This window comes from Hemiscyllium ocellatum, chromosome 11, assembly GCF_020745735.1.
Source record: "Hemiscyllium ocellatum isolate sHemOce1 chromosome 11, sHemOce1.pat.X.cur, whole genome shotgun sequence".
NCBI lineage: Eukaryota > Metazoa > Chordata > Chondrichthyes > Orectolobiformes > Hemiscylliidae > Hemiscyllium > Hemiscyllium ocellatum.
This window is the reverse complement of record NC_083411.1, coordinates 865,730-892,534: the sequence shown is the minus strand read 5'-3', so window position 1 is coordinate 892,534 and position 26,805 is coordinate 865,730. Positions and strand designations below refer to the sequence as shown.

General features: G+C 43.2%; 1 protein-coding gene across 4 annotated transcripts in view; it reads right to left on the bottom strand.

Moving 5' to 3' along the window:
* The window catches only part of ints6l (integrator complex subunit 6 like), a 159,797-nt gene that overhangs the window by 63,967 nt on the left and 69,025 nt on the right, over nt 1-26,805 (bottom strand). For 3 of the 4 annotated variants that reach the window (XM_060832371.1, XM_060832372.1, XM_060832373.1), the window contains 3 exons: nt 21,591-21,774; nt 8,308-8,436; nt 950-1,113 (listed from right to left, as the gene is read on the bottom strand). In XM_060832371.1, the coding sequence (XP_060688354.1) occupies nt 950-1,113; nt 8,308-8,436; nt 21,591-21,774 (477 nt within the window). Of the gene's footprint in view, nt 1-949; nt 1,114-8,307; nt 8,437-21,590; nt 21,775-26,805 lie in introns of those variants that run through there. The other variant, XR_009645188.1, reaches the window with a different exon arrangement.

Sequence of the window (26,805 nt, the reverse complement as noted above, 5' to 3'; positions counted from 1 at the left end):
ATGTGCCGGTGATGTGGATTGGCCATGGTAAATGCAGTCAAGAGTGTGGTGCTGAAAAAGCACAGCAGGTCAGGCAATGTCCGAAGAACAGGAAAATCCATGTTTCAGGCATAAGCCCCAAACGTTGATTTTCCTGCTCCTCGATGCTGCCTGACTTTCTGTGCTTTTCCAGCACCACATTCTTGACTCTAATCTCCAGCATCTGCAGTGCACACTTTCGCAATAGTAAATGCAGGGTTACAGAGATAGGGTCAAGGATTCCGGCAACATGGAATGCTCTTTGGAGGCTGGGTGCAGACTCAGTCATACAGCACAGAAACAGACCCTGCATTCCACCAGTCCCTGCCAATTATAATCTCAAACTGAACTAGTCCCACCTGCCTACACTTGGCACACATCCCTCCAAACATTTTTTATCCAAGTTCTTGTTGAAATGCCTTTAAAACGTTCTAACTGTAGCCACATTCATCACTTCCTCTGAGAGTTTATTCCACACACGAACCACACTCACTGCAAAAAAGCCCCCTCATGTCTTTTCTAAATCTTTCTCCTCTCTCAGTGAAAGTATGACCCCCCCACCCAAGTCTTGAAACCGCCCACCCTTGGGAAAAGACACCTGCCATTCACCTCATCTATATTCCTCATTATTTTGTAAACCTCTTTAAGGTTTAACCTCCTTAACCTCCTATCGTCCAGTGAAAAATGTCCAAGCCTACCCAGCCTCTCCTTATAAAATCTCTTCTGAACCCCCTCAACCGTTCAAATGACCGTTTTCCACACTGTAGGGATTCTATGGCAACTTTAGTTTAAATATATTTCCTGTGAATGTAGCAATTGTACTGGTGCTGAATCAAACTCTTTAAATTATTGAGAAGATATTGACCAAGTCAAATTGCAAAAAAGAGCTTGTGGTAAAGTTGAACGACTTGTCTTAGTGACGAATACTCACCAGTGTGGGGGAGTTTTGATCTGGCCAGAAAGATTCAGGAATTGGCCAGTGTCCAACAGGTACTCCGGTCTTGGGGTTGGGTCGCACATAAATCAGCTTGTGACAGCTATGCCAAGCTTGAGGGGGAAATAAAGAGGTTGCTCGAGGTGGGTCAACAACACCATCTGTAAAAAAAAAAACAGAGCCAAAGGTAGAAGCTTCCTGTTTTATCAGAATCAATGAGAAAATCTTCCACATTGCAAGTTTGTGCGTTAGATGGCTACATTGAGGCAGACGTTGACAGCAGAAAAGGAGGTCATTCAGCCCATCGAATTAACGGCAGCCACCCGCTGAGCAATCCAGTCAGTCCCAACACTCCGGCTCAATCCCCACAGCCCTGCAGCTTTCCCTGTCTCAAGTGCCTGGCCAATTTTATTTTGAAATTATTGGTGAATGTTTCTACTTCCAGCACCTCCGTGGACAGCTCTCTGTGTAGACCATCACATTTTTCTGCATCTCCTGCCCAAAATCTTCTGTTCGACGACAGATGATCAGCTGATGGGAACGATTTGGTTTTCTCATTTACCTTATCTAAATGTCTTATAATCTTGCTCATACCAATCAAATTTTGCCCCAACCTGCTTTGCTCCAAGACAGGAAACACAGTCTTTCCAACTTAACTGCATAACTAAAATTCTCCATCTCTGGAACCATTCTGATTAAACTCCTCCAGACCTTCACAAGATTCTTCACATCCTTCACAAAGTGTGCTGACCAGAACTGGATCCAATGCTTTCACGGTAGTCAAATCAAAGTTTGATAAATGCTGATCCCAAACTCCCCACCCCTTGTTCTCAATGCCTCTGTTAATGAAGGCATTGGTAGGTGGCACGGTGGCTCAGTGGTTAGCATTGCTGCCTCACAGCACCAGGGACCCAGGTTCGATTCCAGCCTCGGGTGACTGTCTGTGTGGAGTTTGCACATTCTCCCAGTGTCTGTGTGGGTTTGCTCCGGGTGCTCCGGTTTCCTCCCACAGTCCAAAGATGTGCAGGTCAGGTGAATTGGCTACGCTAAATTGCCCATAGTGTTAGGTGCATTAGTCAGGGGTAAATACAGGGTCGGGGAATGGGTCTGGGTGGGTTACTATTTGGAGGGTCGGTATGGACTGTCAAAAACTGTTAGCTCACATTTCGCTGTATCAAATATCGCCTGCCACATGTCTAGCCATTGTGCGAACCTATCTGAAGAGTTATATAAGTCTACAGCACAGAAAAAGGCCCTTTGGCCCAGAGTCTGCACCAGACAAAGATTTCTAAAACTCCTGCAGTCTATTTGGTGTAGGGCAACCCAGAAAACTGCAAGTGAGGGATAGCCGGATTTTGACCCAGCAAAACTGAAGGAAGAGCACCATGTTTCCAAGTCAGGATAACAAATGACTTGAAAGAGAACTTGGCGAGCAGATGTATCTGCTGCTGCTGTACTTATAGGTGGTAATGGCCAGTGGGTTTGGAAGGTGCTGACTAAAGCACCGTGGTGAATTTCTTCAGTGAATTTTGTTGACGGTTCACACTACAGAGGAACCTCGATTATCGGAAAACCAATTATCCAAAAATCGGATTATCCGAAGGAGATCTCGAGGTCCTGATAGAAACATTACAAAGACGTGTTTGCAGCAGTGATCACGTCTTTTGTTTACAGCAATTAAACAGGCACCATCTCCAAATAACTGACTGCACACCCCCCCTCCCCACACACTTTCCCTGGAGTTCCACAGAGGGATGTACCCTAATTTCATCCTCAACTTCCCCAGATAATCTCTCCAGCAATCCAGCAATGTCCTGTACAGGGCAAATGTGGGACCTGTGAAAAAGCTGCAATAAAAAGGTGTGAGAGCAGGTGTGTGTGCATTCGCTATTTGGAGACTTACCCCATAAAGGCAACTGCAGCAGTCTTGTTGGTGTCCAGTCCAGTTGTGCTGGAGAGGGGTGGGTGTGTACGGGGTTGGGGATGGGTAGATGGGGCGGTGTTGGATGGGGTTTGGGGGCAGATGGGGCAGCGTTAGACGGGGTTGAGGGTGGTGTTGGACAGGGGCGGGGACAGTGTTGGATGGTGCTGGGGGTGGTGTTGGACAGGGTTGGTTGGCAGGGGCAAGTGTTGGACAAGGGCGAGAACTGTGTTCGATGGTGCTGGGGGTGGTAGGGGGCAGTGTTGGGGTGCAGGGTGGTGTTGGACAGGCATGATGTTGGATCAAGTTGGAGTGTGGGCAAATGGCGGTGTTGGATGGGGGCGGAAGTGGTGTTGGACTGGGGTAGAAGTAGTGTTAGAGTGGGTTGGGGGGTGAGGGGGAGGATGGTGTTGGATGGGGTTGCGATGTTGGTCCGGGTTGGGGGGTCGGGGCCGGGCCGGGTGGTGGTATTAGACTGGGTTGGGGGTCGGGTGGGGCGAGTGGTTTTGGATGGGGTTGTGGACAGGTGGGAAGGGTGGGGACTCGTGGGTTGTGTGCTGCTGCAGTCTACTGAACGAGGAGCAGACTTTAAAAACCCTGAGCCCCAGAGGAAAAGCATTTAATCAATTAATCGAATAATCGATTATCTGAATGAAATATTGCCCGCCCATCACATTCGGATAATTGAATTCTGGATGTGTGTTTGCTCGCTGAGCTGGAAGGTTCATTTTCAGATGTTTCGTCACCATACTAGATAACATCTTCAGTGAGCCTCCGGATGAAGCACTGCTGATGATTCCTGCTTTTTATTGCTATGCTCAGGTTTCTTTGGGTTGGTGATGTCATTTCCAGTTCCTTTTTTCAGAGGGTGGAAAAATGCACCTTCCAACTCAGCGAGCAAACCTACATCCAAAACCTCAACCTGAGCTACAAATCTTTTCAAAACGCACTAACACTATTGAGTGTCAGTAATGTAGGGTGTAGATGCTTATGCATGTGGTGCCAAAGAAGCGGACTGCTTTGTCCTGGGTGGTGTCAAGCTTCTGTGGTGTTGTTCGAGCTGCACTCCATCCAGTCAAGTGGTGTCAGTAGGCAATTACTTCATAAAGGATTTACTGTAGCCGCAGTAGCAAGGATTTATGTGACTAGTCCAGTTTAGTTTCTGGTTAATGGTAACATCAAAAGTCTTGATGGTGTGGGATTCACCTAACACTTTTCTGCATTAAGCTCCATTGCCACCTCTCAGCCCAACTCTGCAGCTTATCTATGTCCCTCTGCAATCTGCAACATCCTTCCATACTGTCCACGACTCCATCAATCTTCGTGGAGTCTGCAAATTTACTAACCCATCCTTCCATGCCCTCACCCAGGTCATTTATAAAAATGACAAATGGCAGGGACCCCAAAATAGATCCTTGCGGTAAACCACTAGTAAATGAACTCCAGGATGAACATTTCCCATCAACCATCACCCTCGGTCTTCTTTTAGGCAGCCAATTTCTGATCCAAACTGCTAAATCACTCTCCATTCCATGCCTCTGTATTTTCTGCAATAGCCTACTGTGGGCCTAATCAAATGCCTTACTGATAATCCATATACAGCACATTAACTGCTTTATCCTCATCTACCTGTTTGGTCACCTTCTCAAAGAACTCAATAAGAGTTGTGAGGCACGACCTACCTTTCACAAAGCCGTGCTGACTATCCCTAATCAACTTATTCCTATCTCTTATAAACCTTTCCAAACCTTTGCCCACAACAGAAGGGCCACTGGTCTATAATTTCCAGGGTTGTTTCTATTCTCCTTCTTAAACATTTGCTATCCTCCAGTCTTCTGGCACTATTCCTGTTAACAACGATGACAAAGATCAAAGCCAAAGGCTCTGCAATCTCCTCCCTGGCCTCCAAGAGAATCCTAGGATAAATCCCATCTGGCCCAGGGGACTGATCTATTTTCACACTTTCCAGAATTGCTAACATCTCCTCCATATGCACCTCAATCCCGTCTAGCCTAATAGCCTGTATCTCCGTATTCTCCCCCACAATACTGTCTTTGTCTTGTGTGAACACTGATGAAAAATAGTAATTTACTGCCTCTCCTATCTCTTCGGACTCTACGCACAACATCCAACTACTGTCCTTGACTGGCCCTAATCTTACCCTGGAAAAAGTGAGTACTGCAGATGCTGGAGATCAGAGTCAAAAAGTGTTGCGCTGTTCCTGATGAAGCGCTTACGCTCGAAACGTCGACTCTCCTGCTCCTTGGATATTGCCTGACTGGCTGTGCTTTTCCAGCACCACACCGTTTGACTCTAATCTTACCCTCATCATTCTTTTATTTCTAACATACCTATAGAAAGCTTTAGGGTTTTCCTTGATGCTATCTACCAAAGACTTCTCATGCCCCCTCCTGGCTCTTTTTTGCTCTCTCTTTAGGTCTTTTCTGGCTAACTTGTAACTCTCAAGTGCCCTAACTGAGCCTTCACATCTCATCCTAACATAATTTGGAGATGTCGGTGTTGGACTGAGGTGTACAAAGTGAAAATTCACACAACACCAGGTTATAGTCCAACAGGTTTAGTTGGAAGCACACTAGCTTTCAGAGCGTCACTTCTTCATCAGACTACCACCCGATGAAGGAGCGACGCTCTGAAAGCTAGTGTGCTTCCAACTAAACCTGTTGGACTATAACTTGGTGTTGTATGATTTTTAACTTTGTACATCCTAACATAAGCCTCCGTCTTCCTCTTGACAAGAGATTCAACTTCTTTAGTAAACCACGGCTCCCTCGCTCGACCATTTCCTCCCTGCCTGACAGGCACATATTTATCAAGGACATACAGTAGCTGGTTCTTGAATAAACCCCACATTTCGATTGAGCCCATCCTCTGCAGTTTCCTTTCCCTACACATCCTAAATCTTGCCTAATGGCATCATAATTGCCTTTCCCCCAGCTATAACTCTTGCCCCTCCCCACCCCCACCCTCCTCTAACTTATCTCTCCACACGTCAGGCGCTCTGCCTTTATTCCTGATGAAGGGCTTTTGCCCAAAACGTCGATTTCGCTGCTCCTTGATGCTGCCTGAACTGCCGTGCTCTTCCAGCACCACTAATCCAGAATCTGGTTTCCAGCATCTGCAGTCATTGTTTTTACCCTGCAGTATATACCTATCCCTTTCCATCGCTAAAGTAAATATCACCGAATTGTGGTCACGATCATCAAAGTGCTCACCTACCTCCAAATCTAACACCTGGCCTAGTTCATTACCCAGTACCAAATCCAATGTGGCCCTGCCCCTTGTTGGCCTGTTTACATACTGTGTCAGGAAACCCTCATTCACACATTAGATGGGTCAGTTATTGTCCAAAGTACTTTAACTATAGCATTTCCAATCAATATTTAGAAAATTACAGTTCCCCAATAACAACTAGCCTGCTACTCTCGCTCTTAGCCTGAATCATCTTTGCTATCCTTTCCTCTACATCTCTGGAACTTTTCAGAGGCCTGTCAGAAAACTCCCAACAGACTGACCTGTCCTTTCCGGTTTGCCACCACAATACTGTCCTTGATTAACAACACACACCTCCCTGTCTTTTACAACCTTCCCTTATCTTACCAAAACATCTAAACCTCAGAACCTGCAACAACCATTCCTGTCCCTGCTTTATCCATGTCTCCGAAACAGCCACAGCATCAAAGTCCCAGATACTAACTCACGTTACAAGTTCATCCGAATGCACATGGCGTTGAAGTAGACACACTTCAAACCATCTTCCTACCTGCCGGTACACTCCTGTGACCTTAAAACCTTATCCATGACCTCACTACTCGCAACCACCTGGACAATGGATCCACAATGCAGATTCCCAACTCCCCCCGGAACAGCATTAACAAATTTCCCCTCCAGGATATTGGTACCCTTCTGTTTCAGTTGTAGACCATCCATTTGCAGAGGTCCCATCTACCCCAGAATAAACCCCAATTATCTAGGTATATGAATCCTCCCCTCCTGCACTATCCCTGTTGCCACATGTTCAACTATTCTCTCCCCCTATTCCTCACCTCACTAGCACGTGGCACAGGTTACAAACCAGAGATAACAAATCTGTTTGTTCTAGCTCTAAGCTTCCATCCAAGCACCCTCAATTTCTGCCTTACAGCCCTATTCCTTTTCCTACCTATGTCCTTGTTGTCTAAGTGGACCACATTTTGGGGCTGCTCCTCCTCCCCCTAAAGGATCCCGAAAACACGATCTGAGACATCATGAACCTTGGCACCTGGGAGGCAACACACCAGTCGCGAATCTCTCTCGTTCCCACAGAATCTCTGATCTACCTCCTAACTTTGGAGTCCCCAATGATGAATGCTCTACTCATCTCTCCCCTTCCCCTCTGAGCGATAGGGACAGACTTTGTGCTAGAGACCTGTACCCCATTGCTTACCCCTGGTAAATCCCTCACCCCCACACCACCCCAACAGTATCTATAACAGTGTACTTGTTATACAGGAGAACAGCCACAGGAAATCCCTGCACTGACTGTTTCTTACCCCTTCTAAAAGACACCTACGTATCTTCATTTCTAGGAGTAACTACCTCCCTATAGTTTTTATCTATAACTATCTCTGCCTCCCGAGTGATCCTGAGTTCATCCACTTCCAGCTTCAGTTCCCTAACACTGTCTTCAAGGAGCTGGAATTGGGTGCACTTCCTGCAGATGTACTTAGCTAGTGTCCCTCACCTCAAACATCCCACAGGAGGAACATTGCACTGCCTGCACTGTCATCCTTGCTAAATTCTCTTTCTAAGAAATGAAAGAGGTAAAAAGCTTACCTGATTTCCCTCTAGTATTGTAAGGTTAAAGGCTGTGGGTGGGAAGCCCTACAGGTGTTGGGTTTTGGGTGTACCAAACACCCAATTTATATACCTTCCCAAAAGCCCCCAGCTTCCACTCTCACCACTCCTCACTGTCATTATTTTCTCAATATATCAAAGCAATTGAGACATGAAATAGAACTTATTTCCTCATGGTAGTGGAAAGCAGATGGTACAAAGTCAACAACCCTTTTTATATCCTTCTCCATTTGAATTTCTACTAATCTCAATAGAAATAAATATCAGAAAAGGGGAAAGGGTTACAGACTCAGTAGCACCCATTTTATGTTGTGATGGAGTCAAGATCTGCCCTTGTTTATGCTAAATCTGAGATCAATCTCTTCAAAATTGCCTTCCTCAAATGCTGATATACTGGATAGCCATCCTTCAAGATGCACAGTTGATATGTTAGGGCATTGACCAAAAAGAGGCACACAATGTATTATGTAAACGTTCAGAAGTTTTACAGAAATGACAAAATCTAATCATGAATACTCCCTGTAAACATTTTGCTGGTTACATTCCAACAGGAAAAATGTTCAAGGAATACTTTTCTTACCGTCTCCAACTGGTGTTGGATCTGGTCCAGTTTTTTCAAAATTAATAACCACTCCACTTTGGACTTTCTGTACTAAGGACTCGAGGCACTGGTTTAACATTCGCTGCGTACGGACACAATAGGACCGACCTTGAATGGAAATAAAAGGCAACTTAGGCATCCTGATCTGCTTTAAATCCTGAACTTCCTAATGCATTGCCTCAAACCCTTTAAGATTTTGAAAAAAGTGCATTTTAAAATTTAATTTTCCACCCTAAAAGCAAAGAAGAGACACAATGGGAAACTGAAACACTTGTAATGTAACCCCCATAATGTGCAAGTGAGTGCTGCGAGCAAATTATCAAAATCATTCTGCACTGTTTCCTGCTGTGTATATGACATTTAGTAATGAGGCATCATTTACTGTAGATTGCCTCTTCAACATTCTGTGTGAGAAGTTCAACCTCCAGAAATAAATAGGAGTTCTCTCTCTCTCTGTGTCTGTGTCTGTGTCTCTCTGTGTCTGTCCATCTTTTGAGAAATCATTCTCTGGGATAGGGTCCCCATAAATTTTCAGGTTTCAAGTCAGATGATCTTCCCCAGCTCTGCTGATTCACAGCCTCACTCGGGAGAAGATCCACTTATTCTTTGCCTGTAGAAACAACGGGTAGGGATCTTCAAGCCTGGTGACAGCACAGGAAGATGCCAAAAGTAATCTGCACTCCCACAAGCTGCTGCATCAACAGGCCAACTGGTCTCTGCCTGCACTGACAACACCTACACAGCACTGGTACAAAGTACCAATTAGACAGCAACAGGGTACCAGCAACAGATCAAGGTATCATGCACACAGAACAGGGAGCAGATTAACCCCCTTCACCCTCTGCTTATTTAGGTAGCAAAGTGATTTTGGGTGGTTGGTCCCCACACTGCGCTTCTCTAGCCTGAGCAAACAACTCTGGGTCATGAATCAGTTTGTGGCAACAACCAATAAAAGACCAATAGATCACAAAGGCCAGTTTAATTCCTCCATCAAGAAAGGGGCTCCCGTAGGTCCCTTTTATATCTTTCCCCTCTCACCCTAAAACTATGCTCTCTAGTTCTGGAGTCCCCTAGCCCAGGGAAAAGACCTTGTCAATTTATCCTATCCATGCCCTTCATAATTTTGTTAACCTCTATAAGGTCATCCCTCGGCCTCCGACGCTCCAGGAAAAACAGCCCCAGCCTGTTAAGACTCTCCCATTGCTCAAATCCTCCAACCCTTGTAAATCTTTTCTGAACCCTTTCAAGTTACACAACATCTTTCCGATAGGAAGGAGACCTGAATTGCACACAATATTCCAACAGTGGCCTAACCAATGTCCTGTATGGCTGCAACATGACCTCCCAACTCCTGTACTCAATACTCTGACCAATAAATGAAAGCATACCAAACGCCATCTTCACTATCCTATCTACCTGCGACTCCACTTTCAAGGAGCAAGGAACCAGCAGTCCAAGGTCTCTTTGTTCAGCAACACTCCCTAGGACCTTACCATTAATTGTGTAAGTCCTGCTAAGATTTGCTTTCCCAAAATGCAGCACCTCGCATTTATCTAAATTAAACTCCGTCTGCCACTTCTCAGCCCATTGGCCCATCTGGTCCAGATCTTCTTGTAATCTGAGGTAACCTTCTTCCCTGTCCACTACACCTCCAATTTTGGTGTCATCTATAAGCTTACTAATTGTACCTTTTATGCTCATATCCAAATCATTTATGTAAATGACAAAAAGTGGAGGACCAGCACCGATCCTTGTGGCACTCCACTGGTCACAGGCCTCCAGTCTGAAAAACAACCCTCCACCACCACCCTCTGTCTTCTCCCTTTGAGCCAGTCTTGTATCCAAATGGCTAGTTCTCCCATTATTCAGTGAGATCTAACCTTGCTAATTAGTGTCCCATGGGGAACCTTGTCGAATGCCTTACTGAAGTCCATATAGATCACATCTACTGCTCTGCCCTCATCAATCCTCTTTGTTACTTCTTCAAAAAGACTCAATCAAGTTTGAGACATGATTTCCCACGCACAAAGCCATGTTGGACTATCCCTAATCAGTCCTTGCCTTTCCAAATTCATATGCATCCTGTCCCTCAGGATTCCCACCAACAACTTTCCCACCACTGATGTCAGGCTCACTGGTCTATAGTTCCCTGGCTTGTCCTTACCACGTTAGCCAAACTCCAGTCTTCCGGCACCTTACCTGTGACTATCGATGTTACAAATATCTCAGCAATCACTTCTCTAGCTTCCCACAGAGTTCTAGGGTACACCTGATCAGGCCCTGGGGATTTATCCACCTTTATGTGTTTCAAGATATCCAGCACTTCCTCCTCTGTAATATGGACATTTTGCAAGGTGTCACCATCGATTTCCCTACAGTCTATATCTTCCATATCCTTTTCCACTGATACTGATAAATAAATAAATACTGATGCAAAATATTCGTTTAGTATCTCCCCCATTTTCTGTGGCTCCACACAAAGGCCGCCTTGCTCATCTTTGAGGGACCCTATTCTTTCCCTGGTTATCCTTTTGTCCTTAATATATTTGTAAAAACCCTTTGGATTCTCCTTAACTCTATTTGCCAAAGCTATCTCATGATCCGTTTTGCCCTCCTGATTTCCCTCTTAAGTATACTCCTACTTTCTTTATACTCTTCAAGGATTCACTCGATCTATCCTGTCTATACATGACATATGCTTCCTTCTTTTTCTTAACTAAACCCTCAATTTCTTTAGTCATCCAGCATTCCCTATACCTACCAGCCTTCCCTTTCACCCTGACAGGAATATACTTTCTCTGGATTCTTGTTATCTCATTTCTGAAGGCTTCTCATTTTCCAGCCGTCACTTTATTTGCGAACATCTGCAATCTGCTTTTGAAAGTGTCCTTCTGAGAAGAGACAGAGTTACCTGTGTGAACATCATATATTCTTATATAGGATAAATCTCCTCTTTATTTTTAACACTTGCCTTTCCTACATAATCAACGAGAGGTAACTTGATCTTGTACTTACTAAAACGCAACACACCATTTTTATTTGAACTCATGATATGACCATTACATAATTCCTGGTCAGCTAGAGGATGATTTTTTCCAAAAGGAGCAATATTCTGACCGGGGGTTGAGAATACATGAGATAGTAACATATTAACTTTTTCTATTGGCATGTGCGTTTCTCAGTGTAATGTGGATGCAATGACTTTAAGCATGTTGCTCAGGCAGCAGTGTAATGCAGTTCAGTTATTGACTTTGTGTTAAAGGCTTAAGAGTGGACACAGTACATCAACAAAGAGAGGTAGCACACAGATAGTGATGGAGTCTCAAGGATAACAGAAATGAAGCCCTAAGTACCTCCACCCAGAGAGAAACTACAGGACATGTCAAGAAAAAGGTAGTTAGAACAGATAACTACAGACAGGTTTAGTGGCTTGTTTTCAGAAATAATCAATGAATTAAAATGCAGAAAAAAAAATGAACTGCAATGTTGGAAACCAGAAACCATAACAGAAATTCCTGGAAAAACTCAGCAGGTCTGGCAGCATCTGTGGAGAGAAAGCAGTGTCAACAATTTGGATCCAGTGACCTTTCTGTAGACTTGTTGAGATTTTCCAGCAATTTCTGCTTTTGTTTGTGAATGAAAATGCAGGGTGAGAGTTTCAAGATGAACCCTGAGGGGGGAGGTGTCGATTAGCTCATTTGGTGAAATGGCTAGAAGAGATTGTGGTGTAGAATAAAGCTAACATCATGGGTTCAACTTCTGTATTGACCAAGATAATTCTTGGGAGCCACCTTCTCATCTCACTCTATATGATCTCACAACACAAGCCATGATTGGCATCCTTGGACAATGAAGATGTTACACCAAAGGGAGTAAGACTGGACACTGGATATTGCAGTAGGTGAGAAAGTTACCAACGAGGAAGCAACATACTATGATTGTTAGAAATCTGAAATAAAAACAGTAACTGCTGGAAATATCAGCGAATCTGGGAGCATCTGTGGAGAGAGGCACAAAAGGGTCAATGGTGGGGGTGGGGGGGGCAGGAGGAAGCTAAGTATGTGGACAGAACTATCCAACAGGATTTCATCCCCCATCAGTGATGGCAGCTGGCCAACCCTCCCCTTCTCATTTTACAACAGTGGGTGAGGCTTTGGGGGAGGGACACACCATTTTCCAATTGAGATTGTGAAGTGGGGAATAAATAAGCAACAAAGAGCCCATTTCTCAGCAACTTACACTTCACAATCAGCAGGAGAGATGATGCTGAACATACAGCCTGACAGCTGTAATCCTCTGCAGAGTTGCTGACCACCAATTGACCAATAGATCAAAATGTTGACTCGCCTGTTCCTCAGATGCTGCCTGACCAGCTGTACATTTTCAGTACCAAACGTTTTTGACCCTAATCTTTGAGGAGGATAGGGGGTTCGGGTGGGGGTGGTAGTGGCAGGAGAGACTGGTAGCAGGCACCTAAGTTACATACTTAAAGTCCTTATTGAGGGCACTTTTACTGAGCTGTTACCATCTTATTGGCATAGGGGCAACCTGCCATCACAGGGGGAAGTCACCAGCTAATTGGAGGCAGCCATCCAGCAACACAGAAAACCATGGACAGGAACAGCTTCCTCAAGGTCCCAACAACATCCCTAAAAAGAGATTTTCTCTCCAGCAATTGACCCTTTGGTGATGTTAATCTATTTTTTTTCCTCCCTGCTGTAGGTTTCAGGTTTCCTGAGTCTAGATTAGAGTGGTGTTGAAAAAGCATAGCAGGTCAGGCAGCTTTCGAGAAGCAGGAAAATCGATGTTTCGGGCAAAAGGCCTTCATCAGGAATCTAATCCAGACTCTGGTTTCCAACATCTGTAGTCCTCACTTTTGCCTAGTTTCAGGTTTCCTATCTGCTTCTGTCAGCAGCTCTTGCTGGTGAGTGACCATTCATAACAGCCAGAGCGTTGCCAGTTAGGCAGATGGCTGGCACATATTTTATCCCATCATCACCAACCTCCATGTTAATAATAAGATCCTGTCTGTTAACAGCCTGCCCCTCTACAGAAAATATTCAAGCGACTGAGTATTCACAGCACTTTTTGTTTAGAGGGTGTTTTTAAGGAGGTGCTGGACAGTGAGTTAAGTGGTAGTAAAGCATATCTTCCAAACATGCAACCAATACAACCTAGAAGGCAGAGTACGAACACCACAATTTCCTGCATGCTCCCTTCAAGTCACTCGCGATCCAGATTTGGAAATATATTGTCATTCCTTCAGTGTTGGGGGACAAATCTTAGAACACCCTCTCGCATGGCAGTGAGGTCATCCCTACATTATATGGACTGCACAATTCAATGTGGCAGCTCACTACCACCTTCGCCAAGTCAATTAAGGATGGGCAATAAATACTGGTCTAGCCAGCAACTCTCTCACCCCACTTTACTTGTAAATTTTAGTTCCTTGTTCAATACATCAAGAATGGCAAAGAGGAATAAACCAGTCACAAACATGAGTGAAATGGCACTGAATAAATTGTTGAAGTTTGTGATAACAAGTCCCTGGATTTTGTTGCAATTCATCCTTGAAAGAAGGGTCTTGAAAGAAGGGGCGAGTTGTGGCACTGGTTTTAATTTTCCAAAATGCTCGCAATGGGAAAAGTGCCATTAGATTGAAAGATAGCAAACATAACTCCTTCATTCAAAAAGTTGGGACACAGAAAAGGAGAATGGTAGACATTTTTCTTAAACAAATTCAGGTATCAAGCAGAGATGTTAATCAATTTATTGCAGTTCTTTGAGGAGGTTCCTTACTGTCCCTAGAACAAATAATATCTCTAGAAGTATAAAAAGTACATTATGTAAATGGTGAGAGACTGCAGAGTTCTGAGATGCTGTGGGAACTGGGTATCCTTGTGTATGAATCACAGGCTAGTATGCAGACACAGCAAGTAATTAGGAAAGCTAACTGAATATCATTTGTCATGAGCAACATTTGAGATGTTAAGGGGTTAATCTGCTCTGTTGACCTGTAAGAAATTGGATGCCCCAGGGTAGGGTGGTACGTTTCTCTGTCTTGCAGATACAATGTAAAAAATTTACATTGCCATCTCCTATCATTTAGAGTATCATCCCCTATTCAAAAATCAAGAAGAACATTGCAAGTAAAATTCTGACCACACCCTGCAGTTAAAAAACGATTTACGTCAGATTTTGCCATTAAGGGATAATTTACATCACATTGTTTCTGGAGAAAACCAGGTCACTGCATTGTGTCTTGATTGGCACGTGGTGACTGTGAGGTAGTGGCTGGGGGTTGTCTTATGGGCATTACTGACTGTGGCGTAAGATTTTGTATAAAGGAAAAACTGGTTCCTTTGTTCAGAGAGCTTCTCTTGACATGCTTCACAAGCATCGCAAAAAGTGTTAAGTGATCCTCCAAACCTTGCACTTGCTTAATAAGTTTTGACTGTTCACTGAAGTTGGCATATTGCAGTTGCACAAGTGGTAAGAATTCAAGAAAAGGAACCTAACACACTGAATACACAAGTAGGGAGTTTATGCTCCAATTACAGTGGAACCGCTGTTATCTGACATTGGATTACCTGAATATCTGATTATCCGACAAGACCACAAGGTTCTGATGCTTGGCTAAACTATGTTATCCAGTATTCTATTGTCCAGAATTCGATTAACCAAACAAAATGCTGCCCGCCTGTGTCCTTCGGATAATCGAGGTTCCTCTGTATACACAGTACTGGTGAGGACACGTCTGAAGTAGTGTGTACAGCATTGGTGACCTTATTTAAAGATGGATGTCAGACAAGGTTAACTAGATGAACACCTGGAATAGGCAGATTGGATTATAAGGAAAAGTTGGACAGACTAAGCTTGGATAATCCTACACTAAACCAGGATAAAATCCTGTACAGTCTTAACAGAGGATGGAGAGGATGGTTCCTCTTATACGAGAATCTCCAACCAGGGGTCACTGTTTAATAGGCCAGGAAACGCCTGTTTAAAACAGACAATAGGCATTTGTTTTCCTCTCGATGTCATAACTCTTTGGAACTCCATTCCAGAAAAGATAGTAGTGAATATTTTTAAGGCAGAGATGGATAGATTCTTATTAAGCAAGGGTTGAAAGATAGTCACTGGTGGGCAGGAATGTGGATCGGTAGTTAGAAATCGATCTTAGTGAATGGTGGCTCTAGGGGCTGAATGGCCGATTCATGCTCAGAAGTTTTATGTTCATATATATATCACTGTCGGTTTTTTGGTCCTATTTTGCTAGATTCCAAATAGTCTCAATCATCAGCTTGTTACCTATCAACTGCAAAACTTAAAAAAAACTTCTTTGCTTTGATCTAATGGAATCTTCTCTTATTAGCCAGAGCTAATCACCTTTCCTGTTGGAATTTTGAAAAAGCTACGTGAAGAAATAATGATATAGTGCTATTGTGTAAATTGGTATAACAAGCAGGGCAATTTGCAGATGGGGGTGTGCCATACATCTGCTGCCCTGGTCTTGGTAGCAGGTATAATGTGTTTGGAGGGTATCACAAAAGGTGGCTTGGGGTGTTACTGCATTGTCAGCATTCAAAATGCATTTCCCTTGAAGGATCAGCCTGAACATCAAGAGTTGACTTGAGAGCAGATGATGCTTATTGGAACGTGTGTTTAAGAGTTGGGTTGTATAGATGAAGGAAAAGCCACAGTGATTCTGTGATGCAAAAATAACATCCAGTTGTAAGAGCATATCTGGATATAAGATAATAAAAATAAAGAAATAAAGAGCTGGGTTCTTCTCCTATGTAGTACTGTCCCTACCTTTGTGCCAAAAGGCCCAGATTCAATGTATCATAACATCTCTGAACAGGCTAATTAAAGAGCTATCTAAAAAAACTGGGGTTACTGTGACCACTGCTGACTCTTCTGATGCTGGAGCAGAAAAGCCTGCCATCTTAAAAGAAGGAAAAAAAAACACAAAGAATTGGATTTATTGAATCTTTTGGCACAAAGGTAGCACCCTACCTCAGGGCCAGGAGGCCCAAGTTCAAGTCTTTTACTGCTCTGGAGCTCTTTCCTTACATGTCTGAATAGGTTGATTTGAAAATATCAAAAACTGGATTCTCATACAAAAACAAAAGAGCGGGGTTCTTATCAAATGAGTTGGTAAATTGGCCTGGGTTAACTGAATGTAAAAGAAAGAGCTGGGTTCTTCCCCAGTGGGGAGTGGACTTCTTAACAGGGAAAGGAATCCATATGGGAAAGATGCAAACTTTTTCTGTGCTCAATTATAAATTTGTATTAAGTCTTTGAAAACCTTCAGAAAGCTTTTTCCTGCCTAATTCTACATATGGATATCAGTCTATTAAACACGTAGCACAAGTTGACCATTTTTTTGATAGCTGACAGTTCCAATGAGTGTTTGCACTTCTTACACACTTTCATCTCTACTTTATACAACGGTTAAGGGCAACTAACCTCTTCCAAAGGTGTACTCCATCTCTTAAAAAGGGCACCAGACTATCCACAAAGTTCAGTCTTGATCTTATGAGGTCTAATCTACACATAGCTCAAAAAGATGACATAATTGGGTGTAATTGCTGATTTACATGGTCAGCTATTTCCAGGAATCACCACTTCTACTCCTGTGAAAACAGCAAAGACTGGGTCTAGTGGGACAGAACCTCCCAATTTTGCTTCTGCTGCCATTTTCACGCAGATGGATGTAACTCAGGTCAAAAATTGTTTAGCTTTCTGTTATTTCCTTAATCTCCTGGCTCTGCCTCTACTGGTCTCACATTTGGCTGTACACATTTCTTTCACATACCAAAGATTTTTACAGTCCATTTGTTTCTGGCTAGTTTACTTTTGTCTTCACTTCCTCATCCCTTCATCCACCCCTTAGCCTGATACTCAAGCTCCTATTTTCTAATTAATTAAAGAGCCTCTCCCATTCGACTAATAGAACATAGAACACTACAGCGCAGTACATGCCCTTCTCTCCTGGATTTTGCACCGCTCTATGAAACCAATCTGAAGCCCAAGCAACCTACACTATTCCACTCTCAACCAAATGTTTATCCAATGACCACTGAAATGCCTTTAAGGTTGGCAAATCTACACTTGTTGCAGGCAGTGCATTCCATGGCTTTCCTACTCTCTGAGTAAAAAAACGACCTCTAACATCTGTCCTATATCTATCACCCCTCAGTTTAAAACTATGTCCCCTCGTGCGAGCCATCACCATCAAAGGAAAAAGGCTCTCACTGTCCAACCTACCTAATCCTCTGATGATCTTATCTGTCTCAATTAAGTCACCTCTCAACCTTCTTCTGTCTAGTGAAAACAGCGTCAAGTCCTTCAACCTTTCCTCGTAAGACTTTCCCTCCATACCAGGAAACATCCTAGTAAATTTCTTCTGAATCCTTTCAAAACCTTCCACATTATTTCTGCACATAATACTCCACTTGCAGCCACACTAGAGTTTTCTACAGCTGCAGCATGACCTTATGTTTCCGAAACTCAATCCCTCTACCAAGAAAAGCTAACACATCATATGCCTTCTTGACAGGCCTATCAATCTGGGTGGCAACTTTGAGAGATCTACGTACATGGACATCGAGATCTCTGTTCACCTACACTACCCAGAATTTTACCACTCGCCCAATACTCTGCATTCCTGCTACTCCTTCCACAGTGAATCAACTCTCACTTTTAAACTCCATTTGCCACCTCTCAGACCAGCTCTGCAGCTCATCTATGTCTACCTGTAACATACAACATCCATCGGCACGATCCACAACTGTACTGACTTTAGTGTTATCCACAAATTTACTTACCCATCCTTCTGTGCCCTCATCTAGGTCGTTTATAAAAATAATATTCTTAACTTCTTATTAGGATTGGTCCACCTTTCCTGCTAGGCTTTTTGCTTCAAATGAATGTAAATATTCAAAACCATATTTAAAAGAAAAGCTAGCCAATGACGACCTACTTTTAACAAACTTATCCAATCTACCTTGGCTAATTTAACTCTCATACCTTTATAGTTACCTTTGTTTAGATTAAGCTCCTGTTTCAGACTGACCTGCATCACTTTGAAACTTAACAATCAAATTCAGCTTCCTCTTTTGCAGAGGCTCGTTTTTAAAAGATTATTAATGTACCATTGTTAATTGCACAGGGGGAGATGGTGGTATAGTGGCAATGTCACTGAACTAATGATTCAGAGGCCAAGGTTAATGTTCCAGTGACTCAGGATTGTACTGCTGGTGGAATTTAAATTAAATCAATAACTTTGGAATTGGATGGTAGTTACAGTAAAGGTGGACCTGGAGTAAATTGCTCAGTCTTCTTCTCCTTATGTCAGGAACCAGATTACTGACACAGGAGTGCTATACAGGACTGACCGATGAAAAGAGATTGGGCAAAGATTTGGGCGGCAACTTGGCTCAGTGGTTAGCACTGCTGCCACACAGCACCAGGGTCCTAGGTTCGATTCCAGCCTCGGGCGACTGACTGTGTGGAGTTTGCACATTCTCCCGGTGTCTGCATGGGTTTCCTCCCAGTCACAAAGATGTGCAGGTCAGGTGAATTGGCCATGCTAAATTGCCCATAGCGCGAGGTGCATTAGTCAGAGGGAAATGGGTCTGGGTGGGTTACTCTTCACAGGGTCGGTGTGGACTGGTTGGGCCGAAGGGCCTGTTTCCACACTGTAGGGAATCTAATCTAAAAGTAAGCTTTTACGTCTCATTCTTCAAAACCTAAGAGAATAATGTCATTTGAAAAATGCAAAATGCTTAGAGAGTCAGACAGGGTAAATGCAGGTAAGATGTTTCTCCTTTTGATTTGATTTATTGTAGTCACATGTACCTAAGTACAGTGAAAAGCTTCATTTTGCAAGCGTTTATAAAGGCAGATTTTAGCATGCTTAGACAGAAAGAGTCATACAAGGTATGACTGCACAGGAGTTAACCAAGATTAACATTATTTGAAGTTAGAGAAGTCCATTCAGCAGTCTAACAACAGCAGGGAAGAAATTGTTCTTGAATCTGTTGGTGCGCAGCTTCAAGCTTCTATATCTTCCGCCTGACGGAAGTAGTTGGAAAACAGCATTAGGTGGGTGGGAGGGGTCTTTGATGACGTTGGCAGCCTTTCCGCAGCAATGAGCCATGTCAATGGAGTGCATGAATGGAAGATTGGCTTCCATGATGGTCGGGGCTGTGCACACAACTTTCTTTAGTTTCTTACAGAACTGTGCAGAGAGTAGTTGCCGTACAGGCCATGATACACCCAGATAGAATGCTTTCTATGGTGCACCTGTAAAAGTTGGCGAGAATTCTTATGGACGTGCCGAATTTCCTAAGCCGCCTTAGGAAGAACAATGTGCCTCTTGACCATCGCATCTACATGGAAGGTCCAGGGCAGCTTGGTGATTGTCATCACTCCTGTTTGGGGAAGGAGGGGGGGGGGGTCTAAACCAGAGAACACCATTTAAAAATAACAAGGAATGCCATTTAGAACCCAGAAGAGGAAAGAATTTTTTTAAACCCTTATACAGCTTTTGAAATTCTTCAACCCAGAGAGCTGTGAAAGCTTAGCCTTTCAGTATGTTTAAAGTAGAAGTTGAAATTTTTGTTTAACAATAGCAAAAAAGATGAAAGGAATTGGATGGATAAAACGCATTGAAGCATTTTGATTAGGCATGATCGTATTAACTAGTGGAGTATGCTTGCCAGGCTAAATAGCCATTCCTGCTGTTATGTGTCTATGGCCTCAAATCTTATATTGATTGTTGCAATAACCCACCTGGTTCACTAATGTTTCCTCCACATCTCGCCTACAACTGTTACCAGCCCCACAAAAAAGTGTCGACTCTTAACTCCCCTCTGAAACGGTGGAGCAACCCACTCAGTTCAAAGCAAATTAGGGTCAGAAAACAAATGTCAGCTTAACCAATGATGTCCACATACCATAAAACAAAATCCTGTTTTAGAAAACATCAAGTATGCATTCCACAAAACTGGTGTCCACAGCATTAGCACTAATTAGACTGGCATCTCCTATGATTACTGTATTATATTTGACAGTGCCTCAAAATTCCTGATTTATACCACGCTCTTTGTCACTGCTACTCTTTGTTAGCATACAAAAGACTTCCACCAATGTCTCTTGCTTCTTACTGGTTCCACGCTCCCCTTAACCTGATAAACAGTTTCAGCACTTTTTAGTTTTACTGCTTAATCCCTCTCTTCACCCTCTGACAGTCTGTATATCTTGTTCTATCCCCCCATACTACCCCCTTATGATGCAATCTCATTGGCTGACACTTCGCTAACATATCTGATACCATGTTTCACTTTGGTGTTTTAGAATCTTTTCCCCTGAGAGACATATCCAATTTTGGAAACTTGTCATTTGTCAGTCTCCGTCTGGATTTAGTCAAGCTCTTGCCCTAGACTGGGAGACTCATCCAATCTCAAAACAAGACAGTTAAATGTGGGAATTTACTTCAGTGACTGAGGCAAAATATAGTCACACCACAGAAGGACTAAGTAATGACAAACAATAAACAAAAAAAAAACGCACGTCAAACCTGTGAAGGTACCTTCATCTTGTCTGAACATCATCCAAGATACTCGACCTGCATACCTGAACTCAATGCCTAGCCCCTTTATCACTGGCTCACTCAGGGCTGTAAAGTGTACATCAGCTGAATGCACTGCAACAGCTCACTGAAGTTACTTTGACAGCATTAGCCACAGCCACCATAAGAACTCAATACTAAGATGACTGACAACACAAAATGACATGAGATCTCCATTGCAATTTGAATATAAATTATTAGACCTTCCCTGAACAAATATCAACACCACTTCAGTGGTGAAGAGAACCTCACCTATCACTTTCAAGGGTAAATAGGTATAGACAGCAAATCCACATTAATGCTGCTCATGTCCCAGTGACATAACTTGTTTTTAAGGTAATGACTTTAATAATTCTACAAAGATCCACACTCTGATGTGTAAGTAGGCATCAATAAAATGTGATTTTCTGACAATTATCCACTCTGGCAGTGCATTCATTAAGAGAATAATTTATTAGTATTACCACAACTTAGTAATCTGTTTCAGCACCTTAATGTCCAACATTCACAACATCACTTACCCAAGTGCACCCACTAGCCACCCAGACAGACAGAAGTACTCAATTCAGCTCAGAAATCTAAATCAACTTCTTTCCCTTGGTCAATGTAATTGTTCACTCACCTCCTGTTACTTCACACATTTGGGTTACTGCAGACTCATCTGAAGGTACACTGCCAAGTTGCTCTGCTTCGAGAGATGAAGCACCGGGGAGACGAAGGACCAGCGCAAACAACCTCTGATCCCAACGGAATGGCTCTTTTGTTAATTCACTGCCAGGTAAGGGGGAATTTAATGGCAGGTGAAGCTGCAATAGGAAAATAAAATTCAAAGAACAAATATGATGTAACATTTTAGTAATGTGCCCAAAATCAACAACACAGAATTTAATGCCTTCGCATAGGAAAGTTTTATTTGACGGGTGGGAGGGGCAATTAAGCAGGAAGACTGAGATTGGGGATGCGGTCACTTCCAACCTAAAGATAAAGCAGTAGGCTAACTATGTGGGCAGAATAGCAAGCAAACCACTACAGGAGGAGAGCCTCCACCCCCCTCACAAACCCACTCAAAATATGGTTGAGGAATCCAGCATCTGCAAGGTGTCCCCACTGGGAGCCATGCCCTGATCCAAACCCTCTCATCCTCCTTCCCCATAATATTATCCTGTTATCACTCACCTGTGGCCTGGGATCCAGTGATTATTACGAGCATTGAGCATAGCAGCAGTAACCACTGGCAATTCCACTCAAACACTATAATTAGCAAGCAGCTCATTCACCCTCGCAGTCCAGGAGCAGGGAACGTCTACTGCTGCTTAATCAAATGTCTGATTGACACTTAACTGAACGGTAGTTTCACCGATTCTTGAGCTGGTGTGAGAGAACCCCTTCCCCTCCATTAAATGCCACTCTATTTCAGTACAATTTATTCTGGGAGTACTCCCTAACTGCATTTCAACCAGCACAGATCAGATTGTTGTTTCAGGACATAATCGCCATACAACAAGTGACAGGATAAATATATATTAAAAAAATACTTAAAATCTGACAAAAATCAAACTATTCTGAAAGTACTCAGTATCTGCAAACACGACCACACATTCTCTCTCACACACACTACACGCACTATTTTTTCCAAACAAGTCAAAACACACTTTTCTTTTCCGAACAGGTCCTGTATTTTTATACACATTCCAACTTATATTTGTGCAACACCTACAATCAAAAACACAAGGGTAAAGGCAAGGAATAGGCAAATGAAATGTTAGCTGAAGGTAACAAGGGACGGACAGCCTAAATTCGACACTGGACAATAATCACAATATTGTGTAATAAGGTCTTCCACAACCTCAGCACATCCTAAATTGACTCAAACAATTCAGGGGATCCAAAGTGCTTTGGACACAATTAAGTAAAGATGAGCAGAACTTGGTCATCTTGCCCATTGAGTCTGCTCTGTCATTCTGTGCTCTGTATGACATTATTGCAATTACAGATACTTGGCTGAAAGAGGAGGGATAACAGCAGTTCTTGGGTGAAGATGTTAAATTGGAGGAAGGAAAACTATAACAATATTAGGCAGTAACTGGAGAATTTTGACTCGAGGCAGCTGCTTGAAGTAAATGCACATCGGAATTGTGGGAGTATTTCAAATGGCAGTTGATAAAGAGTTCTGGAGCGTCACGTTCTTGCCAGAATGAAGGATAGGTGTGGCAAGTTACATCAACCTTGGATGACTAGGGCTATTATAACCTTGATCAAAAAGAGCTCTGAGAGGGTGTGAACTGACAAAGCCCTCAAGGTAAATAAGGAAAGTAGGAAAGAGCCTAAACAAGGAATTCAAATGGCTAAAAAGGGTCATGAAAAATCATGAGCAAAATAGGATTAAGGAGACTCGTGAGGCTTTTTATAAAGAAAGCAAGAGGGTAGCTAGGGAAAGGGTTGGCCCATTCAAGGACAGAGGAGGGAATCTATGTGTGAAGCCAGAAAAGGGAGGGGAGGTCCTAAATGGATACTGTGTGTTGATATTCACCCAAGAGAAGGAATTTGAGGAGGATAAACCCAGGAAAGAGAGTGTTGAATTTCTAAGCGAAGTTGCTATGAGAAAGGAAGAGGTGTTATGCATTTTAAAAAAGTATTAAGGTAGGTAAGATGCTGGATCCTGATTGGATCTATCCAGAACATTGAGGGAGGCAAGAGAACAAATTGCTGGAGTATTGACAGATATCTACCCACAGGTGAGATCCCACAGGATTGGAGAATAGCCATTGTAGTCTCGTTGTTGAAGAAGGATAGCAGGGATAATCCAGGAAATTACAGGCCTGTCGGTGGTAGGGAAATTATAGGAAAACATCATCAGAGACAAGATCTATACGCATTTAGAAGCAAATGGACTTATTAGTGATAGACAGCACGATTTTGTGCAGGGAAATTCATTAACTTGATCGAGTCATAGGAGACAGAGGATAGCAGTGGAAGGATGCTTTTGGGAATGGAGGGCAGTGACTATTTGGTGTTCCACAGGGATCAGTGCTGGGCCCTCTGCTGTTTGCAATCTACATAAATGATTTGGAGGAAAATGTGGATGGTCTAATTCGTAAGTTTGTGGACGATACAAAGGCTGGTGGAGTTGCGAATAGTGAAGAGGATTGTCAGAGGATACAGCAGATCTGGGCAGAAAAATGGCATATGGAGTTTAATACAGACAAACACAATATGATGCATTTTGGAATGTTGAGTACAGGTGGAAATTATATATAGTGAATGGCAGAACCCTTAGGAGTACTGATATGCAGAGGGATCTAGGTGTGCAAGTAGATAAGGTAGTAAAAAAAAAAGACCTATGGTATGCTTGCCTTCATTGAAAGGGGCACTGAGGATCAGCAAATTATGCGAATACTTTATAGAACTTTAGTTAGGCATAACTTGGAATACTGCTTACAGTTCTGGTCATCACACCACCAGAAGGATGTGGATATTTTGGAGAGGGTACAGAAAAGGTTTACCAGGTTGTTGTCAGGCATGACAGATTTTAGCTACGAAGAAAGGTTGGACAGACTGGGTTTGCTTTCTAGTAGATGAGGTGTTTGGATATGCAGGAAAATCTCTGCAGATGCGAAAATATCCTTTGGGGCCTTGAACGGAGGTGACGGCGTAAGTTTTACATCTCCTACGGTGGCAAGGGAAGGTGTTGGGAGTGGAGAGGTAGGGTGGTGGGGAGCATGGACCTAACGAGGGAGTCATGGAGGGAATGGTCTCTGCAAAACGCAGATAGGGGTGGGGAGGGAAATACATCTCTGATGGTGGGGTCTGATTGCAGATGTCAGAAATGGCAGGGGATAATGTGCATCGAACAACCCCGCTGTCTTGTAGCTGACACTTCAACTCCCCCTCCCACTCTGCCATCCATCGCCAAATCCAAGCCTGGAGGAAGAACATCTCATCTTCTGCCTTGGGACCCTTCAACCACACGAATCGTCGACTTCACCAGTTTTCTTATCTCCCCTCCTCCCACTTCGTCTCAAATCCAACCTCCAACTCGGCACCACCCTCTTGAACTATGCTACCTGTCATCCTCCTTTCCACCTATCCGCTCCACCTTCCCTTCTAACCGATCACCTTCCCAGTTACCTTCCCCCACCCTCCTATTCATCTCTCAGCCCCCTTCCCCCCCACCACTCACATTCCTGATGAACAGCCTATAACCAAAACGTCAATTCTTCTGCTGCTCGGATGCTGCCTGACCAGCTGTGCTTTGCCAGCACCACAGTTTTCGACTCTGTTCTCCAGCATCTGCAATCCTCATTTTCTCTGTATTCTAAATAAAAAGAGAAATTGCTGGAAAAGCTCACGAAGTCTGGCAGCATCTGTGGGGAGAAATCAGAGTTAAAGTTTTGCGTCCAGCGTCCCTTCTTCAGAACTAAACCAGTCCTATTGTGAGGACTAGGTTAATTCGGAGGAAGGATCACTGGGCTTGAAACAGTAACTCTGATTTCTCACCACAGATGCTGCCAAACCTGCTGAATGCTTCATGCAATTTCTGTTTTTGTTTCTGATTTCAAGCATCCACTGTTTTTTCAGTTTTTTTTAAAAACACATATTCTAATCTCATTTCCCAGCACCTTTCCTTAGCCTTGTATGCTGTGGAATTCCAGCACAAATTTATATAGTTCTTAAATGTCTTGAGGGATCCTGCCTCCATCATCCTTTCAATGGAGAGCTCCAGATACTCACAACCTTCTGGGTGAAAATATTTTTTCCTCATATGCTCTGTAAATCTCTAGCTACTTACCCTAAAACTATGCCCCAGGTTATTGACTCCTCTGTTAAAGGGGAAACAATTTTCCTTATTCAAGCCCCTCAGAACTTTGTACACATCCATCAGATCCATCCTTCTCTCTCTAAAGAAAGCAACTGCAACCTCTTCATAGCTGAACTGCTGCAGGCCAGGCAACATCCTGGTGAATCTCCACTACACCCCCCGCAGTGTAATTAAATCCTTCCTATAATGTAGCAATCAGAACTGTGCACAGTTCTACAGTTGTGTCCTAACTAATGTTTCACATTAATTCCATATTATTCTGGTTAAGTTGGAGCATTGTCAGAACAGCCCCACAGTCACTTCCAGTGAAGGGTCATTTCCTCCATCATAGCAGATTAAAACATTCAGTGACCTTCAACAACTCTTCCACTTAGAAAAAGTCTAAATGTTTCATCTTCTAGGAAAAGGTTGGAGTCCAAGGGAAGAAGTGAGCTGTTGAGTGAACATCTGCGAAATTGTTAAGATCTATCCTATTTCTAAGGTCTAAAATAATCTGGAAATATTGATAGGACAACTAAAACATCAAAAAGGAAAATAAATAATTGATTTATTTTATCAATCATTAATTAAATCAGATCAAGGATGACAGAAGAGGTGACGTGTCACGGATGCCATACATGGGGAATCCTGGACGCTAGCATGATCAAGGGTAAATCTGTTTGCAGTTTGAGGAGCAATATTTACAACATAGAACAGAACAGCACTGGAACGGCCTTTCGGCCCACGATTTTGTGCCAAACATGATGCCAAATTAAACTAATCCCTTCTGCCTGCCCTTGGTCCATATCCTTCCATTCCCTGCACATTCATGAATTTATCTAAAAGTCCCTTAAATGCCCCTATCGTATCTGCCTCCACCACCACCCCAGTAATGTGTTCCAGACTCCTACCAATCTCTGTGTAAACAAAATTGCCCCATATGTCTTCTTTGAACTTTCCCCCTCTCACCTTAAATACATAGTTTTAGACATTTCCAACTTTGGGAAAAACGTTCTTACTGTCAACCCTATCAAGGCAT